The sequence below is a fragment of the Heterodontus francisci genome, chromosome 8 (assembly GCF_036365525.1).
Source record: "Heterodontus francisci isolate sHetFra1 chromosome 8, sHetFra1.hap1, whole genome shotgun sequence".
Classification (NCBI taxonomy): domain Eukaryota; kingdom Metazoa; phylum Chordata; class Chondrichthyes; order Heterodontiformes; family Heterodontidae; genus Heterodontus; species Heterodontus francisci.
In genome coordinates, this window is record NC_090378.1 from 94,549,485 (window position 1) to 94,576,837 (window position 27,353).

General features: G+C 43.0%; 1 protein-coding gene across 6 annotated transcripts in view; it reads left to right on the forward strand.

The window, feature by feature from the left end:
* The window catches only part of ddr2a (discoidin domain receptor tyrosine kinase 2a), a 199,087-nt gene that overhangs the window by 167,429 nt on the left and 4,305 nt on the right, over positions 1–27,353 (forward strand). For all 6 annotated transcript variants that reach the window (XM_068037746.1, XM_068037748.1, XM_068037749.1 and 3 more), the window contains 8 exons: positions 58–129; positions 650–786; positions 4,721–4,928; positions 7,356–7,579; positions 8,978–9,105; positions 10,755–10,952; positions 13,490–13,724; positions 26,887–27,036. In XM_068037746.1, coding sequence (XP_067893847.1) covers positions 58–129; positions 650–786; positions 4,721–4,928; positions 7,356–7,579; positions 8,978–9,105; positions 10,755–10,952; positions 13,490–13,724; positions 26,887–27,036 — 1,352 coding nt within the window. The remainder of the gene's footprint in view (positions 1–57; positions 130–649; positions 787–4,720; positions 4,929–7,355; positions 7,580–8,977; positions 9,106–10,754; positions 10,953–13,489; positions 13,725–26,886; positions 27,037–27,353) is intronic.

Consider the following 27,353-nt stretch of genomic DNA (forward strand, 5'->3'; position numbering starts at 1 on the left):
CCACCAACTGATTGGCTAAATATGTTTTCACAATGGCGCCATTGTTTCTTGTTGCAGACACCGCAATGTACAACACTTCAGGGGTTTACCCGACTGTGAATGTAGACAGCACAACCCACAGTGAAATAGGTAAGAGACAATCCATTCACCTAATACCTCAGTAGATGTTTGAACAAAACCTCTGTTAGTGTTCCCCAGTTGGTTTTCCAAAAGAATTATTCCTTCAGAATAAGTTGTTCTTTTTGCTTAAATAATGTGTTTGTTACCACCACGTAACAACTGCTGTTTGATAGTCCTTCATTGTTTCTTTGTCTTTTTCTGCTTTCATGAAATAATAGCAGCAATTTGAGAAATGTCCCAATGGTCAAAATCTAACATGATTAGCTTCTATGTTGCATAGATTAGGTGCAATTGTATAGCTTATTGTCCTGCCAAAATGCCTTGGCTATAAGAATACTCTTTCCCAGCTCACTGCCACTTTTGTAAGAATGCTCCTTGCACTCTATATTTACAATTTATCTGAGAGGTAAGATGAAATTTTTGTCTATTGATGTCAGAGATGCAAGCATGTTATTTAACTGTACGCTATTCTCACTCAATTTTGTGCAACCCAGCATAACAATTCCCATTTTCCCCATTGTGTTCTCAGACATCAACCCAATGCACAAGGTGGACGACAGCAACACTCGAATCCTCATTGGCTGCTTGGTGGCTATTATTTTTATCCTGGTCGCCATCATTGTCATCATCCTTTGGCGGCAGTTTTGGCAGAAGATGCTGGAAAAGGTTTTAATATATTTACTGAAGATTTTCCCAGCTCTATTTTAGGAGCTGCTAATGGCACTTTAAATCCCTTCTGTGTGGGATGTTGTGACCAGAAAGACAGGAGTCAGACGCCACAATTCATCAATGAGATTTTTTAAAAAAAGAAACATACACACTGGACAAACAGAAAATTCTGGAAATGAACAATAGCTCAGTAAACATCTGAGAGAGGAAGGTAGACAAACATTTCTGCTGGAACTCTTCACCAGAAGCTACAATTCTGACAAAGATTCCCACCCACAATGTTAATCTACTTTCCTTGCTCACTGATGCATTATGCATTTCCAGCATTTTCTGGTTTCACCGCTGCCGCCCAATGTTAAATAAAAGCTATGCCCTAGAATTTGTGATGACAGTTGATTCAAGCTGCGATTCTGCTTGGCAGAAATTCAAGCAACAAGCAAACCCTATTATTGGAAAGCTAATCAATGTTTGTATGGCTTCTTGTGGCTCTGGTTTCAAGACTGACAGGAGCCCAGCAGTGCTCTGCGAAACGACTTCAGACGGGAGCCTGGACACCGAGTTTCAGCAATTCGTTTGACCAATGGAAGCACCACGGCCAAACCAATCCTCACCAAATTTTTACTTTGAGTGACTGGATAGGAGCAGGAGTGGGAACCCTGGATGATTTTTTTCCTCTCTGCCCTCTAGTCTGGAGTTACTTAAGCCAATTAAAGAACCCAATTGTCTGAACTGATGCACAGTAACTAAGCACAGACATGAGGATCAAACCTGCCATGCTTGGCTCATTACCACATCAGATAGCAGATTTAGCCAAACTGCAATTAGGCCAACTGTTGTAGCATAATGTGTATATGGGAAAGTGATTTACACTGGATTCCATAGTACAGATTTTCAGGTAGATTATGATTATAATTTCACATTACCTAATATAATTACAGTATTTTTTCTGTGAGATAGAGGATGCAAAATAACCAGTTTTTAAAAATTGGTTCTGGGGATGTGGACATCGCTGTCATTTATTGACCATCTCTAGTTGGCCTTGAGAAGGTGGTGCTGAGCCTTCTTGAACCACAGTGGTTCATATGTTTAAGGTACTCCCACAGTATATAAATCAATAACCTGTTGATTTATACAGTGTATGTGCACACAAAGGAAAATAGAAACAGGAGTAGGCTATTCAGCCCCTCGAGCCTGTTCCACCATTCAATTAGATCATAACTGATCTGTATCTTAAATAGACTTACTCACCTTGGTTCCTTTCTCTCCACTCACATCCCTCTCCAACCCCTTCTGTATCTGCCCCTGGAAAAAACTCTCCCCCAATTCACTTAGAACTGCACTCTCAAATTCCCACTTGTCTAGGCTTTGGCCCTCTGTTCACCAAGACATTTCTGCAGCCACTCATCAGCTCAACCACACCCTCATCCCTACACTATTAAACCCATTAATCTCTCTTACCCTAGCCATTCCCCCGGTACAGCCCTCATCTCCACTCCCTTAAGTCCAAGGGACACAGAGTTGAATGGATATAATGGACAACTGGTTTCATCATTCACTGCCAGATCTGGCTGGACCACATAAAGCACTATCAGGTCCTGCTCTCATCAGCGAAAACTGCTCACTATTCCCAGATCATCCTGGAATACAAAGGTAATGCCCAGCTTTGTTTCTCTATTACAAGCTGTCGTCTTAAACCGGTATCCCCTCCTCCACCCTCATCTCCAACAATACATCCGAGGAGCTCATGGATTTCTTTGTTACCAAGATTGAGATCATCTATTCATCTGCCTCTGCCACTTCCTCCCTTCTCCTAGCCCACCAGGGCAAACCTCCTCTGAGGCTCCCCCTTCTCTAGCCCTGAGCTTGTTTCCTTCCCTAATTTCTCTCCTATCTCCACTCATACCCTCTCCGAGCACATCTTGTTCATGAGACCAACTCCTGCTCTCTCAACCCTATTTCCACTAAACTATTGACTTCCCTTCCCTGGTCCCATATTAGCTGATATTGTTAACAGTTCTCTCTCCTTAGGTTCTGTCCCTCTCTACTTCAAATTTGCCGTCATTGCCCCTCTCCTCAAAAAAATCAACGTTTGACCCTTTCATCCTTGCAAACTACCGCCCCATCTCTAACCTACGTTCCCTCTCCAAAGTCCTTGAATGTGTTGTCGCCTCCCAAATTCATGCTTATCTTTCTCGGAACTCTGTGTTTGAATCCCTCCAATCAGGTTTCCTCCTCTGTCATAGGACTGAAATGGCTCTTATCAAAGTTACAAGTTACATCCTAAGTAACTGTGACAAAGGCAATCTATCCCACCTCATCCTTCTTGACCTGTTTGCAGCCTTTGACTTGGTTGACCACACCATCCTCTTCCAACGTCTCTCCACCGTCATCCAGCTGGGTGGGACTGCATTCGCCCATTCCATTCATCGTCAATGGCTTCTCTTCCCATTCCTGCACAGTTACCTCTGGTGTTTCCCAAGGATTTATCCATGGCCCCCTCCTATTTCTTATCTACATGCTGCACCTCAGTAACATCATCCGAAAACAACACCAGTTTCCACATGTATGCTGACAACACCAGCTCTACCTCATCACCACCTCTCTCAACCCCACTACTGTCTAAATTGTCAGACTGTTTGTCTGACATCCAGTACTGGATAAACAGATATTTCTTCCAATTAAATATTGGGAAGATTGAAGCCATTGCCTTCATTCCCTGCTGCCATCTCTGTTCCCCAGCGACCAATTCTATCCCTCTGCCCGGCAACTGTCTGAGGCTGAACCGGACTGTTCCCAACCTTGGTGTTGTATTTGACCCTGAGATGAGCTTTCAACCACATATCCGCTCCGTCACTAGAACTGCCTATTTCCACCTCTGTAATATCGCCCATTTCCTCCCTTACCTCAGTTCTTCTTCTCCTGGAACCCTCATTCATGCCTTCATTACCTCCAGACTTGACAATTCCAATGCATTCCTGGCCAGCCTCCCACATTCTACTCTCTGTAAACTTGATGTCATCCAAAACTCTGCTGTCCTGTCCTAACTCGCGCCCAATGCCGTTTACCTATCACCCTTGTGCTTGCTGACCTACATTGGCTCTCAGTTAAGGAATGCCTGGATTTTAAAATTCTCATCCTTGTTTTCAAATCCCTCCATGGCCTTGCCCCTCCCTATCTCTGTAATCTTCTCCAGCCTTAGAACCCTCCAAGATATCTGTGCTCCTCTAATTCTGGCCTCATGAGCATCCCTGATTTTAATTGCTCCATTATTAGTGACCGTGCCTTCAGTTGTCTAGGCCCTGCACTGGAATTCCCTCCCTAAACCTCTCTGCCTCTCCACCTCTCTTTCCTCCTTTAAGACATTCTTTAAAACCTACCACTTTGACCAAGATTTAGTCATTTACCCTAATATCTCTTTATGTGGATTGGTTTCACATTTTGTTTTATAATACCTCTGTGATGCACCCTGGGACATTTTATTATGTCAAAGATGCTATATAAATACAAATTATTGTTGTTGGTTCCATTTTCCTTTAATACTGTAGCCTAACAAAAAAATCAATCAATCTCAGTCTTGAAATTTTCAATTGACCTATCCAAAACAGCTTTTTGTGGGGGAGAATTCCAAATATCCACTATCTTTTGTGTGAAGAAGTGCTTCCCGACATCACCCCTGAACAAACTAGCTCTAATTTTAAGACTATGCTCCTTTATTCTGGACTCAGCCATCAGGGGAAATAGTTTTGCTCTATCTATCCTATCAACTCCTTTAATCATCTTAAACACTTCAATTATATCACCCCTTAATCGTCTCAACTCAAGGCAACACATCTATCAGTAGTAGCTTCCACACAATCGACAGAATATACGGATTACTCATTAAGATAGGACTCAGAGTCTGATTTCATTGACTGATGGCTTCTCCTTTTAGGCTTCACGCCGAATGCTGGATGATGAGCTCACAGTCAGCCTCTCACTGCAGAGTGAAACCATCATGATAAACAACAAGTCCTCCCCACCAAGTGAACAGGAGTCCAATTCCACATACGACAGGATATTCCCACTTGGCCCCGATTACCAGGAGCCATCAAAGCTGCTCCGCAAGCTTCCAGAATTTTCCCTGAGTTGGGATGAGCCAGGTGAGGATATTGAAGGTGGCATAAGTTGGCAAATTCAATCATTTAATAGTTTCAACGAATTGTTTTAAATTTAGAAATATTTTGACCCAAGGGGGCATTGGTTTCGACTGTGTTTGTTTGAAGAGGAGCTTTTGGTGTTTGATTCCATGGGCTGAAATTTACCAGCCCCTCGACGCCACCAGTCGCTGTGTGGAGGCCAGTAAAATTCTGCGGGGAGAGGCCCACCTCGACCCATAACATCAAGAAGGGCCTGCTGCATATTACCAATGGCGGGGGGACCTCGGTGCGGCCCCTCGTCGCATGGCGGCGAGCCCTCCAACTAAATATGTAACTAAAGAATAATTATATGTAAATGTACTTAGCTGCAGGCAGCGGCCGTCCCACGCCAATTTTATGGCCGCCATTCGGCCTTTACGCGCCTTTGGAAATCAGTATGGAGTTCCGAGGCGAGAACCTGGTAGGGAGGGGGGAAGAATAAAATTTTCAGGGTGGGAGGGGTGGGGTAGGGGGGAAAACAAATCTAATTGATTGTGTGAATTAAAGGCCTGCTCAGGTCAGGAAATAAAAACCCGACAGAACCACATCAGACCCGAGCCCGACCCGAGCCCCAGTCCCTCCACTTTTTCCCACGCCCGACCCGACCACCGGAATGGTTACCTACCTTGATTCCATAGTGCACACACTCACTGTACCGCTTTTGGATGGATGGATTAAGGAAGCTGCAGCGTGAGCGTGATGACCTCATTGAGACGCTCACAGCGCAGACTCAAAGTTTCCCTCCTTGACTTCCCAGACTCCAGCTCAGGTAAGTTTTTTAACTTTTACACTCTCCACTCCAGCAGAGCAAAATGGAAGACTTCCTGTGTGTGTCCGAGCCGGACCCGGAGGAGCGACCCAACCCGGCCTGAACCAGACACATGTCGTCGGATCATGTTGGGTTTGGGACGGGTAGCAGGCTTTTAATGTGAATGGTGGGAAGGGGCTCGAGGCCAAATGTTAGACGGTTTGGGGGGGAAGTTCGGGTAGGGAAAAAGGCAATTGTTCATCATTTAGGGCATTGAAATGATCATTGGTGGGGGTTGGGGAAGGTCCTCCACATCTTTATTAATTGTTAATAAAAAGTTATGAATAATGTTCCTTTAAGAATTAAAAGTAATTCTAAGGGCTTAAAGCCCTTTAAAAATGGTGCCGGTGCCTGCAATGTTGCATTGCTGGGGACGCGGCGACCGCCCGTTCTACGTCATCGGGGGTGGCCACTCCGCCCCCTCTATTTAAATCAGTCCCTGCGCATAATATCGCGAGGTCTGTCCGCCAGCCCTTCCATGTCGGAAGGCCGCCGAGTTCAAGGTGCGCTGCCGCAGGGCGCGGCGTGCAAATATGTGTGAGAGTTGCTCTGGATTTTCTGCCCAGTCCTTGAGGAAGCTCCTGGCCCCCATCTGGCCTGTCCCCCTGTTGCATGCCTGAGATATGGAACTCATTGAAAGAGAGGCCACATCCTCGTGCCTCGCCCTGTGCGCTACCCCATCTCTTCATCTTTTATTTCTGTGAATATTCCTCCCAGTTATTTGTGATCTGGACAGATGTAAACATCTTCACCAGTGAAATAAGAAAAATGCTAGTGATCTGAAATAAAGCAAAATGTTGGGACTACACAGCAGGTCTAAAGAGTAGTCGTGGGTACTGTAGCATAGTGATTATGTTACTGGGCTAGTACTCCAGCCATATCAGTTTAAATCCCACCATGCAGTTAAGAATTTAAATTGTGTTAATTAAATAAATCTGCAATAAAAAGCTGATATCAACAATGTAACCACTAGTCATAAAAAAACAACTGGTTCACTGATGATCTTTAGGGAAGGAAATCTGCTGTCCTTACCTGGTCTGGCCTACATGTGACTCCAGACCCACAGCAATGTGGTTAACTCTTAACCACCCTCTGAAATGGCCCAGAAAACCACGCAGTTGTCACCATCACCTTCTTGAGGGAAATTAGGGATAAGCAATAAATGCTGGCCTTGCCAGTGATGCCCGCATCCTGTGAATGAATAAAAAAACACTTCAGAGAAAGAATCTCCATCTTTTTTACCAGTGATAGTGAACAAGGAAGGATTTTTTTCAATGGACAAACTTTATTTACTTTGCAGATTTTAGTGGTGCACATCAATATATTTAGAAGGGACACTAGTTTCACAAAGAAAAGGTTAACAGGCCTTTTATTATTTTGGAGCGAGAAGAGTCATATGTCATTTTCATCATGATCATGCCACAACAATGTTTCCAAGTTAGCTGAAATTTATGTGAATGCACATTTACACAGTGACTTGTCCCTCCAAGGAACCAACTTAGACTAACTTTTCTCTTTTTAAACATTAATATGAAATTTGTATCTCAGAGGAACTGAGTAAAATGTTGTTCTTTCTCACTCAGGTTGTAGCAGTGACTACGCGAAGCCACTCGGAGCACCACAGGATAATGTGCCGCACTATGCAGAGGCCGATATTGTAAACCTGCAGGGTGTCACTGGAAGTAACACTTATTCTGTCCCTGCTGTGACCATGGACCTGCTGTCTGGTAAAGATGTGGCTGTGGAGGAGTTCCCACGCAAACTGCTGACACTTAAGGAGAAGCTCGGAGAGGGACAATTTGGGGAGGTTAGTACAACAGGTTAGGTATATTAAACCATTGAACTGGTGTATAGGAACATCAAAAACTGAATTAGGACATACAGCCCCTCAAACCTGCTCCACCAATCAATTAGATCTTGCCTGATCTATAACTCGACTCCAACTTCCTGCCTATACTCCATATCCCTTGATGCCCTTACCTAACAAATATCTACCTATCACAGTCTTGAAAATTCCAGTTGACCCAGAATCCAAAGCATTTTTAAAAAGAGAGTTCCAGTTTTTCACTATCCATTGTGTGAAAAAGTGCTTCATGATTTTGCTTCTGAATGGCCTAATTTTAAAATTATGTCTCCTTATTTTTTATTCCCCACCAGAGGAAATAGTTTCTCCATATCATCCCCAATCTCCTGTACTAGTGGAAATATAAGCCAAGTTTATGCAACCTATTCTCATAATTTAACCCTCTATCAGCTCTACATCCACTCCGAGGCCAATATATCCTCCTGAGTTGCGTTGCCCAAAACTGAATACAGTACTCCTGATGGGATCTGGCTCGATAGCACTTTAGCATAACTTTCAGCCCATTATAATCCAGCCCCTTGAGATATAGGCCAACATTCCACTAGGCAATTTGATTACTTTTTGTATATTTTAATGACTTGTGTACTTGGGCTCCCAAATTTCTTTGCTCTTCTACTGTTCCTAGTTTCTCACCATATAAAAAGTAGTCTGATTTATCTTTTCATGGGCACAAAGTGGATATCCTCACACTTGCCCACTTTGTACTCCATTTGCCACAGTTTTGCCCATTCACTTAATTGTATGAAAGTCAATTAGCCTAACTTTGGGGCTCCATTTTATTCTGCCTACCTGGTGGTAGACAGCAATTCGTGCAGGAGAATGGAGCTTCTCCATAAAGGAAGCACAAAAATATGTTTCTCAATCTTCAGATCCCTGTTTACATTCCTTCATGAACCAAAGCACTTTTTGTTGCAATTATGGCCATCATTTCCTTAACTTAGCATCTATATTAACTGACCATCCCCCATCTCTGAGGCGATAGATCACTGCAACAGATGAATAAATGATTCCTTCGATAATAAGTAGGAGATAAGCAAAACCTAAAATAAAAAGATAAAAGGAGTAAATACAAGGAGGACCTTGCACTGTAATGGTTACACTGTGGATATTCCCAGCTGGAGGATATCTAGTTATTTCAGTTAAAATTATACAAGTACCGTAGATATCAACAAGGACACAGTATACCATAAATTTCCAAAGTGTGATACCTTCATTTTTAAACCTGTTTACTTTGTTGGGTGGCACTGGTTTGCATGCCATAGCATTAACCAAACCCTCAATGTCAAACTCTATGAATTGTCTTGGTGCAAATTTACAAGCTTCAATTTCTGATCTCCTCAGGTCCATCTTTGTGAAGCGGAAGGGATGCAAGAATTCATGGACAAGGAGTTTCCATTTGGCATTTGTGTCAACCAACCATTGTTGGTTGCAGTAAAAATGCTACGATCAGATGCCAACAAAAATGCTAGGTAAGTGCTCCTTGTGCATTTTCCCTCCAAAATCATTTCCGAGAACCCTGACAGGACTTCACCACCGCCACCACTAAAGCTATTAGTAGATTGTCCTTTTGCTTCAATTGTCCTTTTGATTCTATTTTGCTTGGGTTACAGATGAAAGATAGTTTTCTGGTTAACCAAGAATAAGAACCTTTTGGAAAAGCTACAATAAGCAGATCATTTTGTTAAGTCTCCATATTGCCCAGTGCCTTGTAACAGAATGCCAATGTGAAGTCATGAATAACTACATAAATATTTTTGACCCTGTAAATACAGAATCTAATTATCCATCATTACCTAGAGGTTCATTTCTCCAGATTCAGACTCACCAGTTCTTGGTTCGTGGTTTTACCCTGTACAGTGACATAGAGGTTACATTACTGGATTAGTAATCCAAAGGCCTGGGCTAATAATCCAGATGAATGTATGTTCAAATTCCAACTTGGCTGTTTGAGAATTGGACTTGCTTTTGTTTAAATCTAGAAATAGAAAGCTGGTGTCAGTATAAGCGACATGAAGCTGTTGGATTGTTGTAAAAAACCAGCAGGTTCACTAATGCCCACGGGAAGGAAACCTGCTGGATTTATCTGATCTGGCATATATCTGCCTCCAGTCCCATCTGAAATGGCCTCGCAAACCACTCAGTTGTATCAAAACCAGCAACAAGGGATGGGCAATAAATGCCGGCCTTATCAGCAACACCCACATCCTGAGAATAAAAAAAATGAGGCGTTCCTTTTCATGGGGTGTGAGTGTCAGTAGTAAGGCCAGGATTTGTTACCCATCCCTAATTGCCCTACACAACTGAGTGACTTGCCAGGCTATTGCAGAGGGCAGTTAAGAGTCAACCACATTGCTGTGGGTCTGGAGTCACATTTAGGCCAAACAAGGATGGCAGATTTCCTTCCTTAAAGGACATTAGTGAACCAAAGGGTTTTTATGACAATTGACGATAATTTCATGGTACCGTTACTGAAACTAACTTTCAATTCCAGGTTTTTAATTAATTAAATTTAAATGCAACCAGCTGCCTTGGTGGGATTTGAACCCATGATCACAGGATTATAAATCCAGTGACATTACCATTAGCACAGTTTATTTAGTACCATTGATGCAGAAAAACCTCCCTAGACACATCACCAGGACATGAGGGAAAATGGATGCCAAGCTGAAAAAGGAAAGGTAGCGAGGCGGAGTAGTTTAGGGAGGGAATTTCAGAGCTTAGTACCTCCCTCAGGTGATCATTATACTGCTGAGAACCTGGGCAGTGAGCTGTCAGCATGTTACACAACAATGAAGGGCATCACAGCCAAGGGTGATCCTATCACCAGCTGGCACTGCACATGCGCATTATAGGAATTGTTGTGTCAAACAATAGCCAATTTTTTTCCTTCCCCCAACCCTTTAAACATTGTGGACTAATTAACCACCTCACTGGTCAAGATCAACTAGCTCAGCATAGACCAGGGATTGAACCTAAAACCTTCCTAGCCTACATGACTGAGAGGCATTGACTTAACCAGTGGGCCATAAATATTTCTGTGCATTGCTAGCTTAATCCTCATTGCTATACAGTATGAACCACATTTTAATAAAACTCAACCATATTTAACCTTCTGCAGAAATGACTTCCTGAAAGAAATCAAGATTATGTCACGACTGAAAGATCCAAACATTATCCGGTTGTTGGCGGTCTGTATTCGGGATGACCCCCTCTGTATGATCACAGAATACATGGAAAATGGGGACCTTAATCAGTTCTTAACACGCCATGAACCAGAAAGTGCAGAGCCAATGGCAAGCAATGCACCCATTGTAAGGTGAGGCTTCGATAAGCAGTTGTTCAATCTCACTTTGCTGTTTGGCATGAGACTTTGTCGCATTAGAGTTGCTGATGTGACTGAACAGCACAGGTAAGTAAAAACCAAGCTCATTCAAATTTGGTTAGTTCAAGTGATACAAGCCTTTGTTAATAAGCTCATGCATATGCTTTGATTTTTTATACTGTAATTATTTTCTTATTAATGGCAAACTGCCACTTTGAAGCTCAGAATGTATCACTGAGCTGAAGGAGGGAATAATAATATGAACAGATTGGATTTAATGCAAGTTCGTTGAGAGGCTATTCACAATCTTTACCCAAATGTGACTTGTTTACCAGTATATGAAGCAACTGCTATCAGTTTTTTTTGTCAAACCGACTGTACAGAGTAGCAGTAGCCCATTTCCTGGGCCCCTGTTTAAGCCATGCTGCAGTCTGCAATCAAAATCCACAGACCTCTTTTTAAGTTTTTACAATTCTTTTGTTCTTTCAATTTAACTTAGAAAATATTTTTTCAGCCGTGGCTCAGTCAGTAGCACTCTTGCCTCTGAGTTACAATGTTTTGCGTTCAAGTCCCGTTCCAGGGGCTGAATTTTAATCGTGCGCCGAGCTCCTCAGCAGCACGCTTTCAACTCGGCGGCCTTCCGACACGGAAGTGCCACCGAGGAGCCCCCACGATATTACGTGTGGGGGCTCATTTAAATAGAGGGGGCGGAGTGGCCGCCCCCGATGATGTGCCGGCACCATTTTTAAAGGGCTTTAAGCCCTTACAAGTACATTTAATTTTTAAAGGTGTAGCATTGTTAAAATCTTTATGAAAAAATAATACAGATGTGGATGGCTCTTCCCCAACCTCCCCAATGGTCACTTAAGTGGAAACTTAATGTCAGAAAAAACTTTATTCCCTTCCCGAACTTTATCCCCCAAACTTCTAACATTTGGCCTATCACCCCTTCCCACTAAAGGCCTGCTATCCAACACGATCCTGACGGGGCTCGACAACGTGTGTCGGGTTCGGATCAGGTCGGGTTGCACTTCCGAGTCTGGCATTCGGGCTCGGGTGGGGCCGGTTCGGACACACTCTATCACAGGTAAGTGGTTCCAATGTTAATTTAATTTTTGGACTAGAAAGGTAGTTTTGTTACAGTTATTTTAAGCTTGGGCAGATCAGCAAGAAAGTGGAAAACGGAAGGTAAGTTAATGGAAGGTAAGGTAAGGTCGGGTCGGGTTGGGCGTGGAAAAAAATGGAAGGACTTGGGTTGGGTCAGTCTCGGGTTGGATGTGGTTCTATCAGGCTCGGGTCGGATTTTTTTTTGCAGACCCGAGCAGGCCATTACTTCCCACCATCCCCACAACCAATAAAAATTGATTTCCCCACTCCTCCACCCCTCCTGCCCTGAAAATTTTATTCCTTCCCCCGCCTCACCAGGTTCTCGCCTCGGAACTCCATGCAAAGTTCCGAAGGCACACGGAGCACGAATGGCGGCCGTAAAATCAGCGTGGGACGGCCGCTGTCTGCAGGTAAGTACATTGGCATATAATTATTTTTCATTAACATATTTAGATGAAGGGCCCGCCGCTATGCGGCGAGGGGGCTGTACCGCGTTCCCCCTGCCACCGGAAAGACGCAACGGGCCCTTCTCGACTTTGGGGGTTGAGGTGGGCCTCTGCCCTCAGAATTTTACTGGCCCCCACGCCACATCCCGCGGCATCGAGGGGCTGGTAAAATTCAGCCCCAGGACATGAGCACAAAAATTAAGGCTGGCACTCCAGTGCAGTACTGAGGGGGTGTTGTACTATTGGAGGTGCCTATTTTTGGTTGAGACATTAAAACCAAGATCCTGTTTGCCCTCTCAGGTGGACGTAAAAGATCCCAAATCCAGAACCAGAGGACCGATTTAAGGTTATCAGCAAAGGAACTAGAGGCGAATGAGGAAAAACATTTTTACCCAGCAAGTGGTTAGGATCTGGAATGCTCTGCCTGAGAGGGTGGTGGAGGCAGATTCAATTGAGGCCTTCAAAACAGAATTAGACAATTAACGGAAGAGAAATTATTAGTAGGGCTATGGGGAAAAGACCGGGGGAGTGGGACTAGGTGAGTTTCTCTTGGAGAGAGCCAGCTCAGGCCAATTGGCTTCCTTCTATGTCATAACCATTCTATGATTCTATAGCATTATTTCAAAGAAGAGCAGGGGAGTTTTCCCAGTGTCCTGGCCAATATTTACCCCTCAATCAACATCACAAAAACAGATTATCTGGTCATTATCACATTGCTGGTGGTGGGAGCTTGCTGTGTGCAAATTGGCTGCCGTGTTTCCTACATTACGACAGTGACTATACTTCAAAAGTACTTCATTGGTTATAAAGTGCTTTGGGACATCCTGTGGTCGTGAAAGAAGCTATATAAATGCAAGTCGTTCCTTTTTTCTTTTAACATTTGCATTTTGTATCTGTTCTTGACATATGAAACTTTCAAAGGCACTGAAATAAACAACACCTCCTTTCATTTGCCTCTGTTTTGCTTTTTAATCTCAGCTATGCCAACCTCATATTGATGGCCATGCAGATAGCTTCTGGCATGAAGTACCTCTCCTCCCTCAATTTTGTTCACCGTGACCTTGCCACTCGGAACTGCCTGGTGGGTAAGAATTACACAATCAAGATAGCTGACTTTGGCATGAGCCGTAACTTGTACAGTGGAGATTACTATCGAATCCAAGGCCGAGCTGTGCTTCCTATTCGTTGGATGTCCTGGGAAAGCATTCTACTGGTGAGTACCTCAAAGCTGCATTCTAACTCACTGGCCACATTGTTTTATGTTAAAATTGATGTCGAGCATAATAAAGTCCTTTTTTGTGTGGGAATCCAATTCAGCAGTGCGCCAGTGTCCTGTACCTTGCACTGGTAATTCCTGAACCTGTTTCATTACATAGAATGACATAGTATTTACAGCACCAAAACAGGCAATGCAGCCCAACAGGTCCATGCCAGTGTTTCTACTCCATACGAGCCTCCTTCCACCCGATTTCATTTCACCCTACTGGCATAACAAGAAATAAGGCTAACATTGAAACTTAAGCTAAACGTGTGGACGAAGTCGATAGACAATAAATGAGAGGATGAGAAAAGGGAACATAAATATATTGTGAAAGAAGTCAGAAAAGCAATTAGGAAATCAATGTGAAGCTACAAAATTAAACTAACAAGGAATATAAAAAAAAACCGTATTCTACAGACACGTAAATAACAAAAGAAAAATCAAGATAGGGATAGGGCCATGATAAATTCAAAGGTAATGACAGCAAAATGGCAGAAATATCAAATAATTAGTTTGCCTCAATATTTACAAATGAGACTGAGAAGGGCTTGACTTTTTTTTTATTCATTCTTGAGATGTGGGCGCCACTGGCAAGGCCAACATTTATTGCCCATCCCCAATTGCCCTTGAGAAGGTGGTGGTGAACCGCCTTCTTGAACTACTGCAGTCTGTATGGTGTAGGTACGCCACGGTGCTGTTAGGGAGGGATTTCCAGGACTTTGACCCAGTGACAGTGAAGGAAGAGTGATATGTTTCCATTTGAAAAAGAGACCAAAAAGATATAAAGACATTCAAGAAAGAAACTGGGAAGATGGTTGATAAACTAATTAAAACTTAAAGAGGATAAAACCCCTGGTTTGGATGGACTGCATCCACACATATTAAAAGAAATTAAGAAATGAGATAGCAGAGGCACTATAACATATGCATAAAAATTTATTAGAAAAGGAACTAGTTCTAGAAGACTGCTAATATATTCCTATATTTGGAAAGGGAGAACAAGTTCTACGAGCTATCTTTACTCAAAGATGGAATAGAAAAACATCTAGAAACTGAAAATAGAATAGTCAGCACAGATTTCAAAAGACAAGATCATATTTGACCAATCTTATTCTTACTTTGAAGAAGCAACAGAAAGACAGAGTAATGCTGTTAATGTAATATATTTTGATTATCAAAAGGGCTTTGATTAGGTCTCAAATAGCAGACTCATAACTAAGGTTGGAGCATGTAAAATTAGTGGACAGGTAGCAGAATGGAGAGCAAACTGACTACAAAACAGAAAACAGAGAATTATATAGAATATATAGCATAGAATCAGGCCATTCGGCTCAAGCCTTTTCAGATTTCAGCTGTATCATTAGATGGAAGGCACCAAATGGAAACCAGGCATTTTCCCTATAGGGAGACAGGGAAAATCAGAGGCCCAACTGACTAATCTGCTTATTAGTTGCTGGTTAATTGTTAAAAACGTTTTTTGATGTGGAAGCCACTCTAATAAGCATGGTGGTACATGACTTTGACCCTGGTGATTGCTAGAAATGTAGAAGAACATGGGGAAAACTGTACCAGGATACCAAAGGCAGAAGGTACATATTTCTTATATCCAATGGTGTTGTAGCAACTCTGATGCAGCAAGGGGCATGGTAATTGGCAGTAATTATAGTACCAGTGACCCAGAGGTTATAAATTCAAATCCCACCATGGAATCGGAGAAAAAATAGGATCAGGAAGTCTGCAGTATTTTCAGAAACAAATCGGAAAGAAACTTGACACCCTCACTTTGTCTGGCCAACATGCGACTCCAATATCACACTTCATGGTGGATTCTTAATGCCCTCTGGAGTGAATGGATGAATTATAGCTAAATGGCCTTCCTTGTCCATAATCAGATTTAATTCAAGAAGTAATAAAATACTGGAAAGAGCAAAGTTTAATAAAGGGATCCAGAAGCTGGGTGAACTGGTGGATGCTTTCATTAACGATTTGTACAGATTGGCTGATCAATGTGACTATGGAGAACTGAAGTCTGAGTTGATCAGGGACTGAATAGTAGTGGGAATAGCTGACAAGTCTTTATTAGCTCTCTTGAAGTCAAAAGAGGACCTGACTCTGGAGAAAGCGATTCAGATGGTGCGACAGGCAGCGGTCTGAAGACAAAATAGAGCCATCCTGTGGCTGAAGAGAAGCCTTGGGTCAGAAAAAATCCAATAACGGTACAGTTCCTGAAGCCCAAGATGGAAAAGCACTCTACAGATAAGAAGGTTCACTCAGAGGGGCTGCTCACCACCAACTTCTCAAGGGCAATTAGCCATCACTGCTTGTTACAACCTCAAAAAATTCCAACTGATTCGTCAAATAAGATTTCCCTTCCCTAAATCCATGTTGACTCTGCCCAATCACATAATGATTTTTAAGTAGAGGCAGGGGGTGCTGGAGGTGCTCGGCGGGTCAGGTGGCGTCTGTGGAGAGAAGGGCGGTGTTGGAATTTCAGATCTGTGACCTGTGCAAAGGTCGTAGAGCTAGGGCGTTGACTCTGCTTCTCTCTCCACGGTTTCTGCCTGACCTGCTGAGTATTTACAGCACTTTCTATTTTTATTTCAGGTTTCCAGCATCTGCAGTATTTTGCTTTTATGATTCTTTAAGTGTTCTGCTTCCACGTCCCTAATAATAGATTCTGGCATTTTCCCATGATCTAACAGTTGAACATCTTAATTTGGGGGAAATTCTGCTAGAAAAGTCTGTCCTACACTCCCATTTCTACATCTCTTTTCACAGCTGCTCAGTCCAAATATGGTGCCAAGGGTTGTGAATTTGCCTTGACCCTATGGTCTGCCTGCCCAGTGTGCTGTTAAATACTAAATGCAGCCTTTCCAAAAGATTTCTCATCTGATCCCCGACCGTCACTCGGTACTGTGACTCGCAGCCCGATCGCTGGACCTGTTTTCTGCTCGCAAATCATCACGCTTCTGTGATGCAGCCTGAATGCCTGCGTGGCTGACTTACCTACTGTCTGTGTCTTCCTTTGACTATTAAGTAGCTCTGGAGCTCTTTGCAGTCTTCCTTCAAGATCTGCCATCGTCTTGGCACTACTTTATGAGGTGAGGTCTTCCAATAATTTCTGGGTGTTTTCACCATTGCCACCATGCTGGGCCTTAAATCCCCACCACCCACCTTAAATAGCCACACGCAGGTGGCAGGTCTTAAATGGGCACAAGATTCAGGGCCACATCACTACTAAAATGTTAGGTAACCTGCCCTTGCAATGAGAACCATGACAACACAGAAACTGCAGGGCTGTATAAAACACAGCCAAGTGATACAAACTGTGCACTTGCGTCTGCGAGAGCAACGAGTAAAGAGGTAAAGTCAAATGCGTTAAAAACATCCGAATCTTTGAACAACACCTATTCAAAAGAAATCCGAAACAACCAAACAAAATCTGCTTTCAATCTGTGGAATGGCTACTAAAATGGACATCAAAGTAGATTTTTCGCAGCTGTCCTTCAAGAGATCACTGAAAAAAGTGAAAATTCTCAGAGTATATCATGTAGAGGAGGGGATCATTTCAACTGACGATATGAGCGACAGAGAGCCATGCAGACCACCTTAGAGATTCTGAAAGTTTATTTGCAGAAGCTCGACATCAGTAACAGCACGTCTGGAAATACTGTGGGGACTCTAATTGGACGACTGATGCCGCGTTGTGCAGACAGTTCACTTCCTGTGTGCCAGATGGCCCTGGACTCTCTGTACACCATGTTGTCCATTCAGTTATCACATGAAGGCTCCGGTCTGGATCAGCAACAGGAGCAGCTAGAGGATCTGAACACATTGAGACAACAGTTAGACAACAATGATGTTTCAGTCCTCTTGCAAAAATGCCATCAGATCACAGAGATAATTTCCAAGCATTTGCCCCATGACCAGCTGCACAACTTGCTCCTCATGGTCTTCAAGGGACTGTCCGATCAACACCCCAGCTGTTCCTTTGCAGCCGCTGTACTCGTAAAAATCATCATTAAAAGGCGAGGCAGAGAACTGCGGGAGCAAGTTTCAGAAATCCTTGACATGCTGAGGGTTGAATTGGAATCAGTTCCTTTTAAAGATTTAAAACGTTCACTTCTACATTCTATCACCATTTTGGCCTGGCACAATATAGCAGCAGTTGTGTCCCATCTCCTCACCTACCCTATCACTCCAGAGAAATTTGTTAATGATGTGTGGAGATCAGTGGCTGAAGACGCAATATGTGCAGTCAGGACCATCAAGAAGCTGACGTAAGACACATGGGAGAAGAAACTGCCCCGTCTGTGGGAACAGAAGGCCGTATTCGACCGTTGTATCACTGGGTGCCGTCTGCGGGCTGCGTGAGATTATCACTAAGCCTGTGTTGGCAGAAGCGGTGAATGCTTTATTCCCACTGATCTTCAGTACCCCACATATTTCCTTAAACAGCTGTGTTAATATTTCTCTGCTCGGTCGTTCAGATACTGAATCGCAGCAGAGAGATTTCACACCCCAAATCGAAACATCATCAAGTAGGAATTTGTGTAAGATGTGTACAGACACTAAAGCTCCTTCTAGACCAAACAACAAATCAGAACGTCGTTGAAAACCTCAATAGAAATGGAGGATGGCGCCAAATGATGAAGCTGAACCACTTCAACAAGGGGGTTGTTCTGCTGGCCAGAGCAATGACAGAACATGCTGGCTACAGTCTGTCTCATATCGTGAACCAACTGACTTCTCACATCATCAGGCTGCAAGATTGTCAAACAGTTACAGTAATCATCTTCTTCGGAGGACTGCTGAAAGCTGCACTGGTTTCAGGGTCGCAGCTCACAGACACTGTGGTAAACAGTTTGATAAGGTATTTGCTCTTTGCCTCTCCTGTTACCCAGTTGCCCTGTGTGTCAGGGCCCTGAAAATATTAACTTCGGAGATGAAAGATGGTCTTGGAGCGTGATGGACACAATGATAAGCATGTTGGGGAATGAGCAGAAGTCGGAGTTGCTCATGCATGCGGTGTTGTCCTGCCTGAATAAGAACATCATAGAGTCAACGGCAAACACCATCCAGCCCTTTCTAGATCCAGACCTTCGCAGAATTCAGCCACTCTTCGGGGCAGAGTCTGAAAAAGTGCGGGTGGAAGCATTCAACCTGTTGGGAAACTTGACCAAGTGCACAATTGGAGGGTCCACGTCTTTCTTCTCCCAGCAGGTCCATTCCAACCTGGTGCGCTTGTTGTTGCACTTGATGGAAAGAGTGAAGAGATCACCTGATCTTGCAGTTTAACACTGTGGATGATATTCCCACTTATTGGATCTGCCAAGGGTTCCTCTTTAATTGAAAGATATCTAGAGGATTGGAGTGCGTGATGCACGTAGGCTACCAGCTACGGCAGGTTGGGGTTTGGGGTGAACAAAAACAGTGGAAGATAAGAGGAGAACAACAACAAATTTAACTTGGCTGGAGAGATTGTTTCCGTAAGGGATGGGATGGGATGAGATTGATAGGAAGGATGGGGATGGCATGAGAGGGATGGAAGGAATGAGTTTGCATGGGATGGGGATAGCATGGGAGGCGTGGAAGGAAAGGAATGCGGATGGAATGAGAGGAAAGGTATGGGAACGATGAAATGGCATTAGATGGGGATGGCATGAGATGGAGGAAATGGCATGGGGGTGTGGCTGAGATGGTGGAATTGATTAAGAATAGCAAAATGGAGGGGAATTATTATTATTATTATTCAAAATCTATTCACTAGATTTGAATGAAAAAATTTTGGCAAAGCTGTGATGATGGGGAAGCCAAGTTGGATCATCCACTCAGCTCTTCTGGCTGAAGATGGTTGCAATTGCTTCAGTCATCTTCAGCCTTGTCTTTTGCACTCTCTTGCTAGTCTGCCATCATTCAGGATGCAAATATTCTCTGAGCCTCTTCCTCCTTTTGTTTAATTGTCAACCACCATTCATGACTGAATTCTTTGATTGTGTGATCACTTTGCTGTCTATAGCTTGCTACACCTACTGTTCAGCATAGGTGTAGTCCTGTGTTGTCGCTTCACAAGTTACAACTCATTTTCAGGTACACCTGGTGCTGCTCCTGGCACACTCTTCTACACTCCTCATTGAACCAGGTTTGGTCTCCTGGCTTGATGGTAAAGGTAGAGTGAGAGATATGCTGGGCCATGAGGTTACAGATTGTGCTGTTGGCCCTTAGCGCTTCATGGATGCCCAGTTTTGAGCTGCTGGATCTGTTCTGATTATATGCCATTTAGCACATTGATGGTACTACATAACATAATGGAGGGTGTCGTCAGTGAAAAGGTGGGACTTTGACTCCACAAGGACTGTGTGCTGGTCACTCCTACCAATGCTGTTATGGACAGATGCAACTGCGACAGGTAGATTGATGAGGACTGGGTCAAGTAAGCTTTTTCCTCATGGTGTTCTCATCACCTGCCAAAAGCCCAGGCTTGCAGTTATATCCTTTAGAACTCGGCCAGTAATGCTGCTACCAAGCCAGTCTTAGTGATGGACATTAGTACTTGCCTCTGATTAAGCTTGGAAGGTTCACTTTCCAAAATAGGTGGTGCTATGGGATATTTAACCTTGACCCCTCTGTTCAATCTCTAAGATGCAAGTTGCTGTTGTCACCAGCAGCTGCTTCTCAAAGTTAGGCCTGTTGCCCAATGCCATTTTGCCCCACTTCTTCACTGCTGTCTCCTTCCACTAAGGCCCTCCTGAACTTTGTTCCTTGAAGCTCCCAGCTCTACAATCCAAGAAACTGCATTCATGGAAATCAGTTTAAGCACGCTTAAAATGATTGTTTTGTATCTTCACACTTTTCCTTTGAAAGGAGTGTGTGGTAGTATAATGCTTTACATACCAATCAATAATCCACTAGGCTGCAACAGGAACACTTGTTCCATGCCCTTAACCATCTTTACAACAGTTGACAGCGGGTTAGTCCTATATGGGGGAAGGGGGAGGTGCAGGTGCTAGCCATGCCCAACTAACACAAAAAACCCTCAGGATAATCAACCCAGAGTATGAGCTCCGATCTCCATTCATGGGTACAGTTCACAGTGCTGAGGGAAGTGAGGGTGGAAATCACAGAGGCATTGGCCATAATTTTTCAGTCTTCCTTACACTCGGGGGTGGTGCCAGAGGACTGGAGAATTGCAAACATTACACCCTTGTTCAAAAAAGGGTGTAAAGATAAGCCCAATAACTACAGGCCAGTCAGTTTAACTTCAGTGGTCGGGAAACATCTAGAAAGAATAATTCAGGACAAAATTAATAGTCACATGCACAAATGCGAGTTAATTAAGGAAAGCCAGCATGGATTTCTTAAGGGAAAATCATGTTTAACTAACTTGCTGGAGTTTTTTGAGGAGTGACAGAGAGGGTTGATGAGGGCAATGCAGTTGATGTGGTTTACATGGACTTTCAAAAGGTATTTGATACAGTGCCACACAATAGACCAGTGAGCAAAGTTATAGCCCATGGAATAAAAGGGACAGAAGCAACATGAATATGGAATTGACTGACTGACAGGAAATGAAAAGTGGTTAAATGGATGTTTTTTGGGCAGGAGGGAGGCTTGTAGTGGAGTTTCCCAGGGGCCAGTGTTGGGACCCTTGTTTTTCCTGATATATGTTAATGACTTAGACCTTGGTGTACAGGGCACAATTTCAAAGTTTGTGGATGATACAAAACTTGGAAACATTGTGAACTGTGAAGACGATAGTGTAAACTTCAAAAGGACATATACAAGTTGGTGGAATGGGCGGACAGGTGGCAGATAAAGTTCAATGCAGAGAAATGTGACTTGATTCATTTTGGTAGGAAGAACATGAAGCGATAATGTAAAATAAAGGGTACAATTCTAAAGGGGATGCAGGAGTAGAGGGACCTAGGTGTATATGTGCATGTCATTGAAGGTGGCAGGGCAGGTTGAGAGAGTGGTTAATAAAGCATACAGTATCCTGGGCTTTATTAATAGGGACATAGAGTACAAGAGCAAGGAGGTTATGTTGAACTTGTATAAGACACTAGTTCGGCCTTAGCTGGAGTATTGCATTTAGTTCTGAGCGCCATACTTTAGGAAAGATGTGAGGGCATTGGAGGGAGTACAGAAAAGATTCACAAGAATGGTTCTAGGGATGAGAAACTTCAATTATGAAGATAGATTGGAGAAGTTGGGACTGTTTTCCTTGGAGCAGAGAAGGCTAAGAGGTGATTTGATAGAGGTATTCAAAATCATGAGGGGTCTGGATAGATAGAGAGAAACTGTTCCCACTCGTGAAAGGATCGAGAACGAGAGGGCACAGATTTAAAGTAATTGGTAAGAGAAGCAAAAGCAACATGAGGAAAAACTTTTTCATGCAGCGAGTGGTTAAGGCTGGAATGCACTGCCTGAGAGTGTGGTGGAGGCAGGTTCAATTGAAGCATTTAAAAGGGAATTAAACTGTTCTATGAAAAGGAAGAATGTGCAGGGTAATGGGGAGAAGGCGGGGAAATGGCACTAAGTGAATTGCTCTTTCAGAGAGCCGTTGCAGACGTGATGGGCCGAATGGCCTCCTTCTGCACTGTAACGATTCTGTGATTTTCTTCATGTCTACACCGTGAAACTTTGCCAGTGCTGCGGAGCCAGAAAGACCCACAGACATGAACAGTGTCCTGCTAATAAAGCAGAATGCTTTAATTGCAATAAGACAGGCCATTTTCGAAAGACAAGACCTCTTCTCACAGAAATGCCAAGCAAAAAGCCTTCATACACAGAGCGGTGAATGACGTGGAACAATTTCCATTGGAAGACAAACCAGGAGACTTCCTACGGGAAATTAATGATCCCAATCAGGCATTCCGTACAACAGACATTTATGTCAATGGACATATTACTAATTTCAAATTGGACACAGGTGCCAGTGTGACAGTGTTGTCAGACCAAGAGCTCTGGTTGTCAACACATTGCTTACAACCTGCTGACACTCAATTACATGTCCAGGAGGGATTGAACTGAGACAAGGGAAAGCTACAAACCACACTTCAATATAGGGTAAGACAGATAATGGAAACCCTGTACATTCTAAAAAAAACAAGAATTTTCTCTGTTAAGCAGAAAAGCATGTTTCGACCTACATTTAATCAAAAAGGTGGATGAACTCAAACAGCCAGAGTCCAACAGTCACTTTCAAGTAGACTTTCCAGAGCAATTTTCTGGTCCGGAAGACTGAAGACCGAGTATAACATAACATTAAGAGATGATGCCAGACCGATCTGTATCTTTACAGCAAGAAAGATACCTCACCCGTTGATGAACCAAGTACAAAATCAGCTGGAAGAGATGACCAGAATGGGAGTCATTTCTCCAGTCACGAAGGCAACAGAGTGCTGATCGTCTATGGTTCCAGTTCCAAAATTAAATGGTACTCTTCATATATCTGTGGACTTAATGCAGTTTAACAAAGCCATGGCAAGGTAAATCCATCCTATGTTTTGGGTAGACAGTCTGGCAAAGCTATCCAGGAGCATAATGTTCACTGAACTCGATGTGAATAGTGGCTTTTGGCAGGTTCCGTTGGACGAGAAGTCAAGAATACTCACAACATTTATCACACCATTCGGAAGATTTTGCTTCAGTCATGGAGCTGAAATCTTCCAAAGGACCATTCCAATATTCTGCAAGGCCTCAAAGGGGTGATATGTCACATGGACAGCATCCTGGTATCTGGGCAATCCGACAAGGAACATGACCAGAGAGCAAATGTGGTTCTACATCATCTTCAAGAAGAAGGGCTGATACTTAAAGACAAGTGTGAATTCTCAAACGTCATTCATTTCTTGGGACATATTGTAAATAGTAATGGTATAATGGCAGACCCGTATAAGATGAGAGCTATTAATGAGTTTCCAACTCTAACTTCAGTCCAACATATCCAAAGATTCCTTGGAATGGTGAAACAATTGGCAAAATTTTTACCCAATTTGGTGCAAGTAACAGAACCATTATGACAACTGTTGAAAAAAGATCAAGTGTGGTGTTCACACATCAAGAACAAGCATTTTGAAGAATTAAGGAGATACTAGTCTCGCCAGAGATATTAGCGCATTACCACCCTTCATTCCCAACTATAATCGGAGCAAATGGCTCATCTACAAGGTTGGAGGCAGTTCTCTTTCAAGAACAACAAAATGGATGTCGCAGACTGATCTATTATGTGTCTGGAGCTTTGTCCGAGACAGAGACAAGGTATGCTGTCATTGAAAAAGAAGCACTTGCAGTCACGTGGGCTTGCGAGATTTTTCTGATCACATTATTGGCCTGAAAATTGTTATTGAGACAGACCACAAACCTTTGGTTTCCTTACTGGATGAGAAGGAAATTGCAAAGAAGCCTTCGAGAATTCAGAGTTTCTGATTGAGGTTGATGAGATATACTTACAAGACAGTATGTGATCAGGGAAAGATACAAACTTCCACTGATGCATTATCAAGAACAACTGTTGATCATCTGCCACAACAGGATGTTAAATTTGGTGAAGAGATAGAGTCGTATTCACAGTACACAGCTTCGCAATGGCCAGTAAGTACACAGAAACTTCAAGAAATTCATCACACTCAAAAGCAGGATGAGAAATGCATTTGGACATGCCAGTATTGTACACAAGGTTGGCCACAGGAATGTCCTGGTGGGAAAATTTTCTTTGAATTCAGGAGACACTTCACAATCGTAGACGATTTGCTGGTCATTTTCATTTCTCTTCAAGCAGATACCTTGGCAAGAATTCATCAAGGCCACATGGGAATCACACAAGCTCAATAATCTGTTTGGTGGTCAGGAATATCCAAAAACATAGAAAACATGATCTTGAATTGCCAGGTATGTGCAGTACACAGAGCAGACCGGAGGGAACCTCTGATAACGACAAAATTTCAAACCAGACCATGGAAACTTCTAGGAATGGATTTATTTATGTACAATGGAAAATCTTACAACATGGTGATCGATTATTTTTCATGATGGATTGAAGTGAAAAGATTGTTCTCAACAACAATAGAATCTGTTATTAGAACTTCACAAGAGATCTTTGCAATGCATGGTATTCCTGACAAGATGGTGTCAGACAATGGACCACAGTTTGCAAATGAATACTTCACACAATTTGCCAGGAAGTGGGGATTTGAACATCTCACAAGTTCCCATCGTTACTCTCAATTGAATGGTGAAGTGGAGAGAGGAGTATGAAGACCTTCCATCTGCACTATTGAATTGAATTATCAATCTACTCCATTGTTATGTGGACTTTCACCTTCAGACCTGCTGATGGGAAGGAAGATAAAAACTCAACTTCCAATTCTACCCAGAAAACTACTTCCGGGGCTAGACATACAAAAAAAGTTCAAGACAGAGAGAAGTCTTACAGGAACCATCAAGCTCACAATTACAATAAAAGATTTCATACCAGAAACCCACCAATCTTAAAGGAAGGAGAGAAGGTATGGATATGAGATCTAGGATGTGAAGGTAGAGTCATCTCCAGAGTGACAAAGTTAATCTGAGATCTTATGTAGTACTCACTCCTGAGGGTACTACACATTGAAATAGGAGAAACCTTATCCCTATACCTCAAACACAACAATCAGTCATATCTGGAAGAACCAGATGGTGATCACAACCCAGAGACAACAGGATACTACCAACATTGGTCAAGGCCATCCAAGTCGTCAAACAAGGCTTTCAAGAAAGACTCCAGATCTTCCAAGACTGGCAAGAACAAGATCAGGGAGAGTCATGAAGCCTCCTGATAGACCAGGGTTGTCTAACCCTTTCGCGTGGGGGGCCACATTACAATTTTGTCTTACTTAGGGAGCTGGTGAGACAATTTCGGGAAGATAAAGGCATTAAAAAGTTATCTTCCTGTTAATCAACACAAATGTGCATTTTTGTGAAGAAACTTTAACTGAGAAAATTAATTTATTTACTAATTTACTTTCTCATCACTGTGTTAGATACTGTTTTAATGAGATACCTGGCATTTTTTTGCTTGCACAAGTAGTCAATGTTTGCCCGCACACTTGTAGCGATGCTGAGTATTCCGGATTCATGTCCATCTATCAGGCTGATCTTGATCTCTCTCTCTGTCTCTGTCTCTCTGTCTCTCTGTCTCTGTCTCTCTGTCTCTGTCTCTGTCTCTCTCTCTCTGTCTCTCTCTGTCTCTCTGTCTCTCTGTTCCCCACCTCTCTTTCTCTGTTTCCTCACCTCTCTCTGTTCCCCCCTCCCCACTCTCTGATTCACTCTTTCCCCACCTCTCTCTCTCTGACAGTTGCAGGGAGTGGGAGTGTTCAGCACAGCAGCTTTGTAGTTGGTCAGCTTTTTTAATAAAGTCACACTGTCAGTTTCACAGTTGACAGGTGCTGGGAGTGGGAACAGCAGTTTCCCAACTTTGGACAGATTCAGGGTTTTAAAAAAAAGTCAGAAATCACTGAAAAACCCCAAATCTGTCCGAAGTTGGGAAACTGCTGTTCACGCTCCCAGCACCTGTCAGCTGTGAAACTGGCAGCATGATGTTTTAAAAAGCAGAGCTGAATGAAGGAGACAATGGAAAATTTCTCATCTCTGAGATACATCCGCGAGCTGGATGGAAATCTTTGACGGGCCGGATCCTGACCCGTGGGCCATATGTTGGAAACCCTGTGATAGACTGAATCGGTGATGTCAGAGTCTTGGGGGGAGATGGTGTAATATGTAAAGTCAAAATGAATGAATGTGTAAAAATATAAATGAGCAAACACTTGGGTGGTTCCTGTAGTATAAGGTTCTGAAAGGGTTAATGTTTGAGACACTGAGAGTAACTCCTCCCACTGCAGTGATGATGACGTAGTAGTCACATGGGTATTAGGCTTGAAAGAAGCTCGAAGCATCATGAGAGGTGTTCGCTGCACAGGGTTAATGAGAGTGTAAATAGTTATGTATGTAAAATAAACAAGTTACTATTTAGCCATACCAAGACGCCGAGACATCTGTAAACAACACTCAAACTATGCGAACAACAATACACAACAATGATGAGATATGCTTATTTTGCCTGCTTTCTATTCAGGGCAAGTTTACTACAGCAAGTGATGTATGGGCTTTTGGAGTGACCCTATGGGAGTCCTTGACCTTCTGCCGAGAACAACCCTACTTCCAGCTATCAGATGAGCAAGTCATTGAAAATACTGGCGAGTTTTTCAGAGATCAGGGGCGTCAGGTAAGCTTAGGTTGCGATGATCTTGAACTTACTATGTATTCATGGGAGCAAAATAGTAACTCAAGGAATCCTTCAGAAACCAATACTGTTTAAATGTGCTATATTTCCTCTCATACCGTATGCCCGAATATTTTGTGACAATCTTTTGATGAGACAAGTAATAAATACATGCTAGGTAATGGATATGTGGATTTAAACTTTATACTCAGCCCTAATGTTCCTACCCAACAACGTATCGCATGAAGATGCAAGCTTGAAACCTAAAGCTCCATGTGAAAGATGCAACCTCCAATTATGCAACAGTCTGTCAACACGAC